This window comes from Calonectris borealis, chromosome 16 (genome assembly GCF_964195595.1).
Source record: "Calonectris borealis chromosome 16, bCalBor7.hap1.2, whole genome shotgun sequence".
Taxonomy (NCBI): Eukaryota; Metazoa; Chordata; class Aves; order Procellariiformes; family Procellariidae; genus Calonectris; species Calonectris borealis.
Genome location: NC_134327.1, coordinates 19,696,787 through 19,712,905, shown reverse-complemented (window position 1 = coordinate 19,712,905; position 16,119 = coordinate 19,696,787). Strand labels below are relative to the sequence as shown.

At 49.8% G+C, this 16,119-nt stretch overlaps 1 protein-coding gene across 1 annotated transcript in view; it reads left to right on the top strand.

The window, feature by feature from the left end:
• Nucleotides 1-15,225, top strand: part of RAB40C (RAB40C, member RAS oncogene family) — a 37,714-nt gene extending 22,489 nt beyond the window's left edge. Inside the window, exons 4-7 of the mRNA XM_075165779.1 lie at nucleotides 268-328; nucleotides 9,914-9,991; nucleotides 10,393-10,615; nucleotides 12,065-15,225. Of these exons, the coding sequence (XP_075021880.1) occupies nucleotides 268-328; nucleotides 9,914-9,991; nucleotides 10,393-10,615; nucleotides 12,065-12,345 (643 nt within the window). The 3' untranslated portion in view covers nucleotides 12,346-15,225. The remainder of the gene's footprint in view (nucleotides 1-267; nucleotides 329-9,913; nucleotides 9,992-10,392; nucleotides 10,616-12,064) is intronic.
• Nucleotides 15,226-16,119: the final 894 nt, after the last annotated feature.

Below are 16,119 nucleotides of genomic sequence, written 5' to 3'. Positions count from 1 at the left end.
GTAGTGCTGAAGCTGAGTGGTTTTGGTTTGTACCTTCTCCGTGGGAAGTACGATGACAGCGAGGACCTCTGGAGTGTGTCTGACTGTAACCAAAGGTGGTGATGCACCCACCGATTCTTCCCAAAAAACACCGTGCAGAGCAGTTTGGGTAGCGTGCATGTTCTAAAGATTTGAAAAGATCAACAGTGATTTATTTATTTTATAGGAGATGTGCAGTATGGGATTCGATTCTCCAAATTTCATTGCTCTAACTTTTCTTTGTTGCAGGGACACATCAGGGCAAGGAAGGTTTTGCACCATTTTCAGATCCTACTCTAGAGGAGCCCAGGTAAGTGCTGCTCTCGGCGCTCTGATGGGGCACACTTGCTTTTCCTTTAGGCTGGAAAAACCTTTCATGCCACGGTAAAGAGCTCTGAAGGGGAACACATCAAGCGTCAAAAGGATCTATGTAAATGCCAAGAGGCAGTGCGTGTCGTCTTGCTGCCTGGTATTCTGTTTTTATGAAATGGTGGGAGAGAGGAGAGTGAATGACAGACTTTCCTAGACTGCTGCAGAAAAGGTCTGTTACAAACTATATTCAGTATTCGTTTCTAGAGAAGCGCTGAGAAGATGGGGTTGTAGAGGACAAGGCAATTCTACTCTAGATCTGCCTTAGCTTTAATGTGGGAGCTCGTACTTTCTGAGGTTTGTCAGATTTGTTTAAATATGACACTGGCTTTCCCAATGGAGTTCTTCCAGTCTGTGTTGCCTTCAAGTCACTTCCAAAAATAGGGTGGCTGCTACTTGCATGTTTGATGCAGGCTTGAAACTAGAGCAGCTCAATTGGATCGTACGGTACGTTCCTTAAAACATGAGACAAAGCGTTTTCGAGTTTACTCCTTTGGGCCCTGCTCCAGAATAGGGTCTAGATTCTGAACAGCAGAAAAATCTTGTGGTCCTCTGAAAAATTGCTGTTAGTTCTTACAGTTTTATTGTCATCCTTTTAGTAACGTGACAGGGTACCTCCAGGTTGGTCTTCCTAAGTTAAATGAACTACTGTGTTTTCCCTCTTGTTTCCAAATTGGAAAACTTTGGAGAAGATTCCTCCTCTCTTAGACACTAAGAGTCGGAAGCTATATATCAACCTCCTGACTGTGCCAGTATTCTGGCAGCTTCCCAGCCTTTGGGAAACTTTGCCACTTTTATTCAAGCTCTTGCCACTATTGCTCTTGGCTTTTTGCTCCTTGTAGCTGTAGTCCTTTGCTTTGCTAACTGGCAAAATCCATTATGTTCTCTTTCTCTAAGACTTCCTGCAAATTCACTTGTGCTGTAGACATGAGAGCACTTCGCCTGAGATGTGCTGTTGATATCTCCTCCAGTGTCTTGTTTATTCTTGTTTGTGCACATCTCTGCTGTTGTGGAAGGCTTTGAGGCAGCTCCTTTGAAGCAGAGGCCAATTTCCTGGTGCTTGCAGAAGTGCAAGGCAAGGAGTGTTGGAGCGTGCCTTTTGCAGAGGAAGAGTACGGGATCTCCCGTTCGCATGCTTGGTCCAATGTGTCAGTTTATCTTTAAGCTTCCCTCTGCCCTTACTACATTTCAGAAAAATCTAGAGCTCCAATCCCAATATAACCTGTGGGCTTGAGACCATGTCACTTCCCTTACCAGTCATAAATCAACAGAATCAGTCCGAGTGGTTTTCTGATGACCACATAACTTAGCTTTGGTCAGTCTTTTTCTGAGACATGCTGTGTCAGATGCCCAAATCAAGCTGGGAATAGAAAGCGGCAGGCTTCCCAACTGTCCAGAAATATCGTTTGAGATCTTTTACCCCTTCTGCAGCATGACCTGCTTTTCCAAACTGCTGTACAGAAGACTTTCTCCCCTTCGTGTGGACTGTGAGCTCCCCAGAGCAAGTGCTGTGCCTCCACCGGCCTGCGCCCTGCAGAGCCTGCACCCACATGCCAGAACTCGTAGCTGCTGCCGCCGTACAGCGAACTGGGGCAGACGGGAAAGGTGAAATAAGTAGGGATGAGAATACTTGAATTGGATGGAGAGGCAGGTAGACATCTGTCGAGAAGCTGCAGCGGAGCCGTAAGGCGCTTGCACAGTGCATCCTTTGGGTTCCTGCAGCCTGTTCTCCCTAGACGCTACGTTTGACACTGGATGCCATAAGGTGTCGTGTATCTGGCTGACCTTAAGTTTGAAATTGAAAATTGCTTTTATCTTCCTTTCTCAAAATGAAGTTCTTGACCTTTTTTGCTGTGGAGGCAACATCTTGCCCTTCTGCTGTATTTATCAGTATTGCTTTAGGAACTCTCACCTGAACATCCACAAGGCTTGCCTCATCCATCTTATCTGCTCACCCCTCTCAAGGAGTCTGTCTGAGAGATGTTAGCAGTAAACCTTATCAGCCAGCCAGAGGGACCTTTAATGTGAGTGCTTTATTGCTGAATGCTGGGGTATGGAGCGAGCTTATGCAGGAGGGTGTAGCTTACACCTTTACCTCAAAGCCTGCGTTCTGCTTGTGCAACAAATCCCTTTTCCAAAGTACTGTTGTGATGCCTCAGTCGTGATCTGCCAAAATAGTCAACCTTTACCCTTAAAAACAACAAAACAGCCTTAAACAGCAAGTTTGCCCAGTAGTGAAATATCTCCACTGCCCTCTGGAAGTGTTCTTGAGGTGAGCACAGTGAAAAGTGGGTGCCTCTTGAGGGCTGGCAGCTAGAGTCCTTGTACAGTCTTCTCCGGGATGCTTGGAGTAAAACTTAGATTGGTTTCAGCATCAGGTGGTTGGCTTCCATGGAGTGACACAGCAATATTCCTGTATTAGCAGGAACACAGATACTGTCTTTCTTAAATAGCTTGCCACATCTTTCAATGGAAGAGGAAAGTATCTTAATTTAAACTCTTAATCAAAGCAAGAGGACTGTTTGCTTTGAATAACAAATGCCTGTGTGACTGCAAGAATGGACTTCGACACCTCCAGTTATTTTCAGTATGCAGAAGCTATCTTCTTCTGGCATAGCCTTAGCATAAAGACAACTTAACCCAGTGCAATCTCAGGGGAAAAGAGAGAAAATGCTCCCAAGTTCTCTTATTTCTTCAAGATGTATTTAATGCTGCTTCAGCTGTCTGCTTTCCTCTCCACTGTCTTGGTATCATCAGACTTCAAGACTTCTGCTGTAGGAAGCCTGGTGCAAATCCAGTTGGAGGCAAGAGAAACAGCTTTTTTTAACCTAACAAGCCAAAAGCTCAGGAGGAATAAATACATCGGAGAAGAGAGACGCCAAGGTGGGGAAAGCTCTATTTAAAGTGCAGGGTGATATTTGTACAAGAACGGCTTGGTATAAACTGGCCATGAGCACCTTCACACTGAAAATTAGCAGAAGGTTCTCACTGTGTAGAGGACTGAGACTCTGAACTGAGCTTCCCGTAAGAAGCTCAAGGGGAGCTTGAAGAATGAGTTTCCAAAGAGGACTTTGAGAGGTTAGCTGTGAGAGCAGGAGGCTGGCCTCACCAACCTGGCGGCCCTTGCAGGGATGACTGAGAACAGGGTGAGTCTATCTGAATAGCCAGTGCTCAAGAGAATACTTGTTATGAAAAGTGCCTTCAAGAAAGGGACGCACACCTGACTTTCCCACACACACCTTATTGTTTCTCAAGTGTAGTGATAAGAATTGAATTTTCTGAAGTAAACCCTGGGGAGGCTGCCAAGTGGAAAACCAGTCTCCAAATAGGGAGCAGACCTTCTTGGGAGTTTTCCTTTCTCCCACAGCACAGCCTCATGCTTTGCTCAGTCTGGACTGCAGGCTAGTCCCTCCCCAGTGAAAGGACTCTTCCTGAGCACCTCGATGCCTTCCCCAGTTTAGACTCCGCACCGCTTGCCTGGGTACATAGCCACATGGCTTTCATGTTCAGCAGGAACTTCTTCCTCTTGAAAACATCTGAAGTAAAATAGCTTCACTGTCCTTGATGAGTTGGCTTCAAATGAGGACCAGTCCCTTCTTTCAGCCAAGGCGGACCAGCCACGTTTGCCTCAGGATCTGCTGCAAGGATCACAGATCTGTCTTGCTTTCCCTCCCTGCCCTGCCTAGCTGATCTGATCTCATTAGGGGTGCAAGGAGCTCCATGGCACGAGGTGAAGGCTTGTGGCATAGTGGTGTGCCTGGGACCCCCCTCCTTGTCTCTTCTTGCTTCCTCGAGGTTTGAGTTTCCCTTCTGCTATCACAGCTGCTTTCAGCATCCCTTCCCTCTCAGGGTCTGTTGGGCCTGCAGGTCCTGACTGCATCACTTCAGGGTCTCGCTTTGGGGCAAAAGAGGAGGAGTCATGTCTGGGATAGCAGAGCCCTGACCTCTAGGCACTGGTGGGGCAGGCCACGTCATGGTGACTGCAGGGCCAGGGGAGGGTAGAGATGGAAACCCAGTAGTGTTGCGACCTGCAGAACAAAATTCAGGAGTCTGGAGCTTGCCGTGTTGCAGAAGTATTTTTATATTATTATTATATATATGTGTATAATTTTATATGTCGCAGCATAGTGTATGGTGAAAGGCATTTAGTGATGCCTAAAGGTGCTTCAGAAATCTTTCGTTTTGCTCTTGGACTTCTGCTCTTTGACTTTTTCTGCTTGGCTTTAGCGTTTCAATCATACCGACAGCAGAGATGGCACACCGTGCTCAACTGTTGCTGTGAGCAAATGCAAGCTATTCCAAGAGTCATCACAGAGGGGAGAAAGAGGGTTGTGGTGACACTTTCTGATCTAGCAAGGAAGAAGCAGTGCTAGTATCATTCCTCATGTCCCCCTGTGCCAGTAATTTAAACAGTTTCTGGAAATGTGGCTTGCCAACTCTACCCAGACAGTGTGATACAGAAGGTCCCTCATGAATAGTTTCAGACCATCTACAGGAAGCCATAATCAACATTCAAAAATGCTCCCATCGTACAGCAAAGCTGCAGCCCTCACAGAATAATGAATATTGTCGAGTTCTGCTTAGGCAGGTGATTTGAGTAGCTGCTGTTTATCCTGTTCAGGGCTTCTTAGTATGCAGGAAGGTGGTGGCTTTTTTGGCAGCTCAGCAGACTCTGAGATGTAGGCTCTGCTCTACCTTATGGCTTTCCTGGTTGCTGCAAATAGCTTACCTGCCTCGGGTCATTTTGATGGCGTTGTCCAGCTGCTGGAGGAGTCCGCCCTGCCTGCCAAAATGTTTATCAAAAGCTCAGTGATGAATAAGCCCCCACGATGTGTTATGCTGTTGGGAAGTGGTTTGGCAGCAGGATGTAATTGCCCGTGAGCCAAGGTCCGAGGTGCCAGCTGGAAAGCCATGACCAAACATAGCTCCGAAAGAGCAGGCAGGAGAGACAAAGTGTTCTGGCTGCCGTCAGCACTGGATCTTTGTTTATGGTATACTTTGTCCTGTGAGAGAGGACAGAGAAATCCAGTCTGGGGGGGTCTTCCAGGCTTCTTCAGCAACAGCTTTTTTCCATCAGTGGAGAATACCGGTGAGTGACGCTTTCCTGGCCGCCCTGTCTGCCTGCAGCGAGCTGAAGTCTCTGGCAGTCGTGCGAGCGGTTGCTTCCCCCTGGCCGTGTTCTTGTGTGCTTGTGCGAGTGGCTGGCGATCCAGCTCCTAAAGCATCTGAGAAGCCTTTTTGGAGAAGTCTGCTTTGCCCTGATGGGTGAGCATGCTGCTTCTCTCTCACCTTTAAAAGCTTATCGCTTATAAGCCTGGTCTAAACCTGCAGCAAGCAGACAGGGATGATACTTCCCCCCTCCTTGGTAGTGTGGACAGATCTTTGTGTAAGCTCCTGCTGAAAACGAGTTTGGATTTTGGCAGAGTAAGTGTCCACGTGTGCTGCTGGATACAATAACAAATGATCTCTCTGTGTTCCTTGCTCATTACGCGACGTACTCGTGGAAATTTCTGTTGCTGGTGTGCTTAGGGTTGTGCCAATCCAGTAGCATGGAACAAAAAAAGAGTGGAAATGAACTTTGAAAATCAATTGTGAAAAGACCCGAGACAGGTCTGGGGATGAGTCCAGTCGTCTTCCACCTCACACAGAAGCCTGTAGGCCGGTTGAGGAGAAAAAGAAGAAAGGCTGTTGGAGGGTTGGTGAGGGCTCCAGAATAGCCTTGATCTGAGAACCTGAGGGTGCAGCTTTTCACTTCATGCTGTGGGAACCTGGGGTATGTAAGACTTGCAAAGATGCTTTGTGAAACTAAGAATTGAAAGGTATGGCGATATTACGGTGTTGACAACCATCTAGGCACTTAGAGAACAATTTAGGCTGCAAATGGGAAACTGTTCATTTGTCTAGTTGAGTAAATTAAAATTCTGTGCACATTATTCCAAAGGAGACCTTTTTTAAAAAAATAAAGAAACAACAGATCTTACTTGGAACTGTCTGCAGAAACGGAGCCAGCTCCCTGTCTGCGTGCCTGTCTGTGACTGTTCTCTCTAGGGGAGAAAATGCTAATGACAAAGTGTATTTGAGATGTGTGCTCTAGAAACGTGCTGTCTGGAGCATGCCAGCGCTACTTGGAAGAAGTACGAGGATATCTGGCAGCACCATGAGCTGGCTAGAGGCTTTTAAGATTGCTTCCTCCATCTTCTGCTGAGTTACAGTAAAGCTGGTCTTAATACCCGTGCTGGGGAGGAGGGGGACAGAAGCAAGGCATGAGACAACTTGGCCTTGGTGTCTTCTGACCTTTGGGAAGCTTTACTTGACAATCTTGATGCTAAGTGTGCATGCATGGAGCTGTGTTATGGCTTGGAGGGTAAGCTGGCAGACCGTGTGTTGTCTCTTGCATTTAGATATCGTGGTCTTGACCTTCCACCCTGCTCCTGAGAACTTGGGGCTGCATTTTTGCTGATGTTTTATCCTTATTCCTATTTAAAGAAATCCAGGCTGCAGCTGCCAGCAAGCTTAAAAACTTTCTCCTCCTAGAGCATATTTCTGGCAGAAGCAGTCTTCACAAACTAGGTCTTGGGTCTGTTTCTCTTGGCTAAAGGAACTTGTCAATCCAGAAATAAAGTAAGTAGACTTTATTTAACTTGCTGGCAGTTTGTCTTGGAAGGGGGTCATCAAACTTTTTGCTTTGTTATTTCCTGACTCTCATTCATTCACACGTGCAGCCTTGGAAGCTCAAAGTCAAAACAAATACAACAAAAATGAAAAGAAAGCTCAGAGTCTCTTTTTTTTTTTTTAAAATGCACTTAAAATGTGATGTATCCTGGTATTTCTTGATTTGGGTTCTTGAAGAGCAGTGTCTTTGGTTTTGTGGGGTTTTTAATTATGGAAAATTATTACTTCTGTCTGATTTTTTCCTATCTAAACCTAGGAGAAACTGATTCTCTCCTCCAAAACAAAAACAAGCTCCAATTCTTTTTGAGCATGAAGTTTTTTGACTGTTCTAGAAATGACACTGCAAAAAATTATGGACTGTAGACATGAGCCCTAGACTTTCCTTGGAGGAAACTGAAGATGCATCTGCTCCCCCCACCCTACACATGCTTCTGCAATTATGAAAACTCATCATTAGGTCCCTCAGACCAACCTTAAACCCAAACTTTGAAGGGCTTGCTCTTCATGTAGGGCTATCAAACATAAAAACCGACCCACCGCGCATGACTTGCCTTTTGTACCCTCTCTGCTTCTTTGTTCTTGTACGTTTGAGCCTTTCTGCAAATGGTACAAACGCAGAGGCATAGATGTTGGAGGGCCAGCAAGGGCAGAAAAAGCAAGCTGTGCCTGGAGAGCAACTGCCCGGGATGGAAGTGCTGTGCAATGAGGTTGGGGATAAAGCTCAAGAACCTGAATTCTTCTGACCAAGACTTTTAAAAATGATAAAATTGGGCAGGCTTTGTGAGAGCCGCTTGTTCTGAGAGCACTTTGAGAAAGGCAAACAACGTCGAGGCACACCCAGTATACTTGGAGGAAGGCTGCTTTTCCAAGTGGGGAGAACACTTCAAGTGCCAGCTCAAGACGTGACTTTATTATGAGGATTCAAGTGCTTTCGTGGCTCAGATGCCCTGGCGTTTATCATTCCTGTGTGCTCTAGATCTCATGCTGATGATTATTTTTTCATAAACTTGAGGTATATCACATACATGCCTCCTGTACAGGCTTCCCCCAGTTCATCACGGGCTTTGGCAGCAGCAAATACTGTAAAGTTGAGTTTCAGGAGGACTGGGTAGTTTGTGTCTCCCATCCGTGTAGTGGGTCTTCCATTTCAATGAATAAAGGAGCAATTCCACTGGTACGTGAGGGTGCTTGATAGTCTCTGACTTGCACCAGGACAGATGCTAGGCAGTTTGTCAGCTCCCTCCTTCGCTGCGCTGTATCGAGGCATCTCCTAGGGAGGACCGGGCTGCCAGCGGAGATTTTCCTTTGCCAACTTCAGATCTCTTTTGCTTGCGCTGGGGACTTGCCGTAGGGGCGGCTGTTCCTGGAGGATACCCCTGATTCAGAAAAGACTGGTTCTGCCGAGCTTGCTGCTAAATGATCTGTTATCCTGCAGTCAGCTCGGGCTGGTTTGTTTTGCCCTTAGCTTAGTCCTGTTGCTGCTGGGTTACCTTTCCTCCGGCGCTGCCTTCCCCGCTGGGCTGCCTCCTCCTGCAGTGCGAGATCATCTGTTCCTCCGTAGTTCCCATTTCAGGGCATCTTCAACTGTGATTCTGCGAAGTAACCTTGAAGTGCTTGTTGTCACTTGAAATGTCCTTGATTGCAAAGAAGAGAGTGACAAGAAGTCAGAAAAATAACGGGAGAGTTGCAGAAAGGCTGCTGCTTAAGACAATTCTTTAAATGCTGCGTGTGTCCAACGGGTACTGAGAGGCAGCTCCGGACGCGTTGACTTGCGTGCCTGCAGGGCCATGCGTAGCCTACTTTCCTTGTGTCTGTCCTCAGAAATACTTTGATTCAAGAAAAGCTCACTTGTTAGGAATTGCTGTGGACCTGAGTGGTGGCTAGCAGTCTGGTCGTGGTCCTGAGTCCTGCTAGCCGGGCTCGGGGCGAGGGTGGAAACCCTCCGGGATGCTGCTCCGTGTCGTCGTGGCTGCAGGCACAAACTTCCCTGCCTTAAGTTGTGCCTCTCCTGGGTGCCAGCATCATTGTGCTGCATCTCGAGAGGTGACTGGGGAGCGAGTCGTGGATGCGGGTGGTGGTTAGGGAAGAGGGATGTGGGCCTGAGGGTGCAGTAGGTACCTCTCGCTCCAGAAGAAAGGGCAGGGGGAAAGGTCCTTCAGCGGGACCTTTGATCTGCCCCTCTGGGGTTTGCCAGCATCGCTGCGCTGTGTTTGTTCTCTGCCGGTGTGGCAGTGACAATTAGCAACACCGGCGGCCTTCAGGAACGCCTGGCATGGATCCTGGTGATGAGATCTCTCCTCCGGAGATGCTGTGTTGGTTACTGGCATCACTCAACCTCTTCCCTGCCAGCAGAGGGGCAACGGAATGAGACAGGTTCTGGAGAGGGAAAACGTGCTGAAGACGGGTGTGTTTTATTAACTTTGTCATGTTCTGCTACCATCCCACCACGGAATGCAGCTGTTCTGCATAAGGGGAAAAGAAAAAGACTGTTTCTGCCTCAGTGAGTTTGTATCGGATTTGTGACAGGAGGAGGGCATGTTTTGCACAGCCTTGCTCCTCCAGATACACAGTCACCGAGGCAGTTCCTCCTCCTTCGTAGAAACTGCTGCTTTGGAAATGATTTGGGCGATGTTCAAGCCAAAACAGGAATAAAACCTTCCCTAATAGTCTGGGACTGAGTACAGACCTGTTGTTTCAATTTTTGCCCTAGCAAGCGCACAAATAATGCAGCTGGAGCAATGTTCTGTCCCTTAGCCTTTTGGCTTCTGCGTGTGGAGGTGGTCTTTCAGATGTGTCTCCCTTTCAGTTTGCCTACTACAAAACTTCCTGATTGCTCCTGATTTTCTTCCACCAGGGAATTCTCTTGGTGTACGACATCACTAATCGCTGGTCCTTCGATGGCATAGACCGATGGATAAAGGAAATAGATGAGGTAAGTTGGATGGAAGAACGCGTGCAGTGGTCTGTAGCAAAAATCGTGGAGGTGCCACCTCTGATATGGGGGCAAGAATGGCTCTGCTATGGAGAGGGAACGATGGCAGTCCGCTAACAAGCAAAGCAAGGGGATAAGTGTCTGCCTTACACTTCTGTGTAAATCCGGAGTAGTAGGAAAGGGCTTGGGAATGGCCAAGAAAGATAGGAAGGTTCCCTCTAAAATGGACTGTAGAGGGGATAATCCTCACCAGGTAGTGCTGATTTGGGCAGTCCCTCTCGGTCGCAGAGCAGTTTCTGTTTCTTTGCCCTTCACTGCTATAGCAGCTAAGCAGAATACTCGTCATAGGTTGCCCTTACTAAGGACAAGCCATGATTTCTCCGCTTCTTTCCTTTTTTAAGCATGCCCCAGGTGTCCCTCGGATCCTGGTGGGAAACAGGCTTCACCTCGCCTTCAAGCGGCAGGTGCCAACGGAACAGGCCCGGGCTTATGCGGAGAAGAACTGCATGACGTTTTTTGAGGTCAGCCCCCTGTGCAACTTCAACGTCATAGAGTCCTTCACGGAGTTGTCCCGAATCGTCCTCATGCGGCACGGCATGGAGAAGATCTGGAGACCCAACAGAGGTCAGTGGTGAGGAAGGTGCTCGGCGCGGGGAAGGCGTGAGAGCTGGCTGGGCTGAAATGGAGGGATAGGACTGACTGCCTAGGTGGGAGGTGTATTTATTAGTAACTGTGGGATCTGAAAGCACCTGACATGGAGAAATGCCTCGGGTCAGACAAGCTGAAGCTGAGCCACAACAAGCTGCCTGTGCTAGCGCAGGAACCCGGCAGGCAGCGGTGAGGGAGGGGCAGCTCCGGGAGGCAGTTCAGCATGTCTAGGATCTGAATTGCTCCGGGGCATCCTACACCTCTCCGCTTATTCTGGATGAGGCTGAAGGCAATTAAGCTCACAACTTGAAAGTACTTCAATCAAATGGCTGTGTGGGATGAATCCAAGCATAAGCCTCTGTCCTTACCCTTGCCTGAGCCTGTGTCTCCTGTTTTGGAGAGATGTGGAGGCAGAATGAGCCCAAGGAGCTGAAAGGGTCTAAATCACACCCCTGCTGTCGGCATGGAGCAGTGGGCTGGGGTATTCCATATATCCAGGCTGCAGCGTGGAGAGCAGAGTCCGTGTTGCATCTCAGGCTGATGTGTTTGAAGCAATATAGTCTTAAGTCCCACGTTCTGGCTGGAGGTAGCCGTGTGCCCCACTGGCAGTCTGAGCCCTGAGATTTGCGCTCCAGGGGTGACCTGCCTTCATACGGATCTTCAGCTCCTGCTCTGGAGGGAGGGAAAATCCTGTTTGCCAGCCCCAGTCACCAAATTATCTGCTCTGCCTGGCTGCCATGCTGCTGTCTCCAGCTCATGGAAGGATGGTGAGCAGGAACTGGGCTGCATTTGCAGACCTCTTCTGAACCTCTTCCAGAGGCAGGACTTGTAACGGCTGGTTGCCTGCTTGGGAATAGCAGCATGGCTTTCAGGCAGGCTGGAGGTGAAAGCGTGCCCTCGTGTGGCTGCTTGCTGGGAAATCCTCTCCAAGCAGACTTCCCAAAGCAGGCTCACGTGATGGACACTGAGCTAAGAGGACGCTGGGAAGCCTGAAAGGGCAAAGCCTTCTTCTGGCTTGGTGGGATCTCTGTTGCTGCAGGCACTCTGCAGAGAGCTGGCCCCGTGGCTGCTGATCGCTGAGCAGGTCCCAAATGAGACCGTCCAGCTCCGGGGCTTGCTGACCCTGTTGCCTCCTTCCCAGGGCATGTCCTTCTGGCTGCCAGACGATGGCCTGAGAAGCCAAGTGTCGGGTGGCAGTGTCTAAGCCCCATGTGGACGCCAAAGCTGGTGTCTCGCAAAGCACTAACCTCTAAGGCAGAGCTTACCTGGAGTTTGCTGAGCTTTTGTCCTAACTAATCTGCTCCCTATTCAAGGCTGCTATGCAGTCATAGGAGCAGGAACTGCACAGCATAAGGAATAGTTGTAGGGAGAAGGAAGCCCTTGAAATCTCTTGGCCCTTGACTGTCTGGTCTCTTCTCCCACCAGTGTTCAGCTTACAGGACCTGTGCTGCCGCGCCATCGTTTCCTGCACCCCAGTCCACCTCATCGACAAGCTGCCGTTGCCTGTCACCATCAAGAGTCACCTGAAATCCTTCTCGATGGCCAACGGAATGAACGCGGTGATGATGCACGGCCGGTCGTATTCCTTGGCCAGCAGCGGGGGTGGGAGCAGCAGCAAAGGTAACAGCTTGAAGAGATCCAAATCCATTCGTCCACCCCAGAGCCCCCCACAGAACTGCTCACGCAACAACTGCAAGATCTCTTAGCAGGATGGACGCGCCGTGAGCTTCTAAAGTATCCACACCCACCCACCGATGTACAGCTGTTTGCACACTTAACCCTTTTCGACTGGATCCTTTCGGATGGGCCGCGGTTGCTTTTCTGATGGCACGCACAAGCGTTGGGAATGTGCTCACGTTTTGGCTTCGCGTAGGAAGCGTGGTGCCGGCTGGATCTCGCAGCGCTGGCGGGGAGAGGACTCTGCCAAGTGACCCTCCAAGAATGCTTTGGGCTTTGCCTTTCGGCCTGGGGTGGAAAATTCAGCAGCTGCCGGGTTGGGGAGGGGGGGAAGGGGAAAAAGCTCATCCAGTCTCAATGGAGAAATGGATTTAATGGAAGATTGAGAGGCTTAAGGGAGTAGGCAAGGAGAGTCTGTGCTGCAACTTTAACTCTTGGACTCCTGAACAGATTGCTGGTGCAATAGTGATCATTGGATGTAGGAAAAAAAAAAGAAACGGGGACAGGGGACTAATGACAGCTTTCACCGGGATGTTAACCTGCTGTTGCCAAAAACAAAGAAAACAAGGCAAGAGTTGGCCAATTGGAAAGGGGAAGGAAGCAGTCTGCTCACCTTCTTCGTCTATTTATGTAAATATTATACATATATATATATATCTCACTTGTTTTTTAAGGTTTTTTTTAAGAAGCAGTCAGGGAAAATTTTATGCAGCCATGTAAATACAAGCACTGGATTAACTTTCCCAGTGTCAGCAAAAGGGGAGGAGTGGAGGATTTTCCGATGAAAATATACAAATGCTTTAAGAGACTTTCAATCACCGCCTGGGCTTGTGCTGGGTTTTTTTTAAATACTACATATGCAGAAGGAAAGAACGATTCGTGTGTAACATACCCCAAGCTGCTTTATTCCGATCATTCCCTAAAACTTGCGAGTGCCGAAGGCAGGGTGGGATGTAAGTGGATCGAGGGGCAGAGCGGAGGGGCCAGGGTCTCGGGGTTTGTTTTCGGCAGGCAGGACGAGGAGGCAGCTCTGAGGTCAGACTGATGCCTTGCTCGCTTTGCACCTTCTGATGCGCGGCCGATCGGGGGCTGAGGAGCAGAGGGTGGAAGCATCGCGCCTAAAGCAGAGGGAAAGTGCTGAATTTGTCCCTTATTGCTGCGAAGCCTCGGCCGTCGCTTCCAGAGCCCTCCATCCACGACACAGCCCTCTGGGCCCTGACACGACACCGCCCCGTGCGACAGCCCCCGAATCCTGGCTGCTTCTTGCTTTGCTTTTCCAAAGACGTTCTGCCTGAGCTAGCGTTGCTGCGGCTCCTCCTGGATGAAAGTGGGGAAAGGACAGAAGCAGCTTTTCCCACCGGAGCGCGAAGGAGCAGGGACTGGGAAGGCGAAAGGTTTGTGTGGGAAACCAGCGATCCCCAGGTCCCATCGTGGCGAAAGCACTCGGCTTTCGTGGCAGCGCCAGGAAATCGGGAAAGCAAACTGCTCTGTAGGACCCTCCTGGATTTGAGAGGGGCACGCGTGCTCAGCAGCAAGAGCTTGAGACGTGGACGTGCCGTTGGAGAAGATCTCGTGTCAAGCAAGGGCATGTGCTTCCCTGGCTTTGTCCCATGGCTGATCTGTGCTGGAAATTCACCTGGAAACTTAGAAATAACGCCCAGCCCTTACCGCAGAAGCTAAGCGGGGCTTGGCAGTGGGACTAAGCTACGTCGACAGATTCCCGTAGGCAGCCAGGACGTGTCGGGTGTGAGTAGCGCGGTGGCAAGCGCACTGCTTTTCCCTGCGCTGGGCCGGTCTCCTCCTCGGCGAGAGGCCAGCCGGTACGGTGCTGCCATCTTCCTCCTGGTGGTAGCAACTCCCCAAGGCCCGGGCTTGCTCTTCTCCCCTCCCAGAGCAGCTTGTTGCATTGCATGGGCAGAATGAAGCCGCAGGGGCTCCTGCGCGGCCGACGGACCCACTTTGTTCAGGCAGCAGGCAGGGGCGCATCCCTCCACGGGGGACATCTCCTTCCCCTTGCTCCTGAGCCGACCCGGGAGGTGAAGGAGCCTTCCCCCTCCCCGCTCTGTAGAAGCAAATACAATACAGGGGTAGGTCTCTTGGCTCGTCTCTAGCGTGCTTTATTGCCCAGCTCAAATGAGCGAGGAGAGAATTAAACCCCAGGCAGATGGAGGGGGGAGAAGAATCCTTTGTAGTGGTGGTTTGGCTCAAGAGCAAAGCTGCAGCCGAGCTCGACGTGGTGGCGCAGAGGCCGGGGGATTTCAAGAACCTGTCTGGGGTGGCTGGCACCTGTTTCCCATCACTTAACACACAGCAGAAGACAATCGCTGGCTCAGCAGCCCGGGGATATACGGCCAACAGGTGATGCGCCCCGGCACCGCCAAAGCGGCTTCTCCTGGAAAACATCACCCGGGCGCCGCGGGGCCCCTTCGCCGGGCTGCCCCCGGGCACCGGTGCGCGGGGTGGGGAGGGACGAAGGTTTCCTTCCTGAAATCACAAAGCTGCTGCATGTCTAGAAAAACTCGATGTACCTCTGCTTGGTTTGGCTTTGCCACGTGTGACGCCTCCCCGCACCTTTTTCCCTGCAGTTGATTTTTTTTTTTTTTCTTCACCCTATAAGGTCTCAACAGATCCTGTCCGGAGTGAGGATGAAAGATTTACCTGGAGCATTTGCTCAGCAAAAAACTCTTTTTTTTTTTTTCTTTAATTTAAAAGGAAAAGATTCTTGCATCTGATGTCAACACTAGTCTGTAGCTGCTCTCCGACACTTGTACCATTCCTGAGTTGTTTTTTTGGACTATCCTTTTATTTTTTTATTCCTTTGTACAGTCAATGTTGTTCAACTGATTATACATGGTTTTGTTTTGTATAAATTAAAGTCTTTTTTTTTTGTTTTGAACTACCAATTGAAAGGTGGAGAAGTTGTATCAATTTTCGTGTGGGCTGGGAAGAGGTTGAACGGAAAAGGTGGTAGTTTTGCCCAAAACTGGGGATTTGGGACTGCTTGTGATGGAGGTGCGTATTGCCACTTCCTGATCAGCCTCAAAATAACTCACATTAACCTCAGACTGCATTTTCGGGGGGGTCTTAAAGTCGCAATTCCTGGCTCTGGGATTCTTTTTGCCCTTCTCTACAAATGCAGAAGCTAAAACTGTTCCTATTAAAGGCTCGCTTCTCGCAGAATTGCTGATTTTTGGGTAGCGGAGCTCTAAGAAAACACAGAGTAGCCTCCAGCACCTTTAATACCGTAGGTGGCTGTAGGAAGCCAGGCTCCCCGTCAGCTTGCGTGGGGTTGCGCGCAGCCCCTGGTATGCGGGGACGGGTTTTGCAAGTACAGTCGAAGCCTCACATTGCCTCTTTGGGTCCGGGCGATCTCGGGGAGGGGAGGGGGCTGAGTGCTGCGGCAGTATTCCCCCATCCTACCCAGGCTGGAACAAGCTGAAAGTCAGCCTGGGATAAATGTGACTTTGACATGGAAAAGATGCGGCAGGGAGCTCAGGGCACCGGTGTCACCGTTGGGCTGTCACCGGGGCTGGCGTCCCGAGGCATCGGCTCGGGAGCCCCCAGGAGGGGGGTTTTCTCCTCGGGTGGAGGGAGACTTCTCCTTGCCTGATCCTTTTCTCTCTCGCTCCCATCCCACCTCCCCTTGACCTCCCTTTTCCCCTGCCTGCTCGCTTCCCTAGGATCAGATTTTCCACTTCGTACCAGACTGGCCACGCTTGTTTTAACAGCTTAAGCAGTAATTGCCGGGGCTGGGAGGGGGCAGGGGGGGAATGAGATAGTGTCTGCAGCCTGGAAAACCCTGG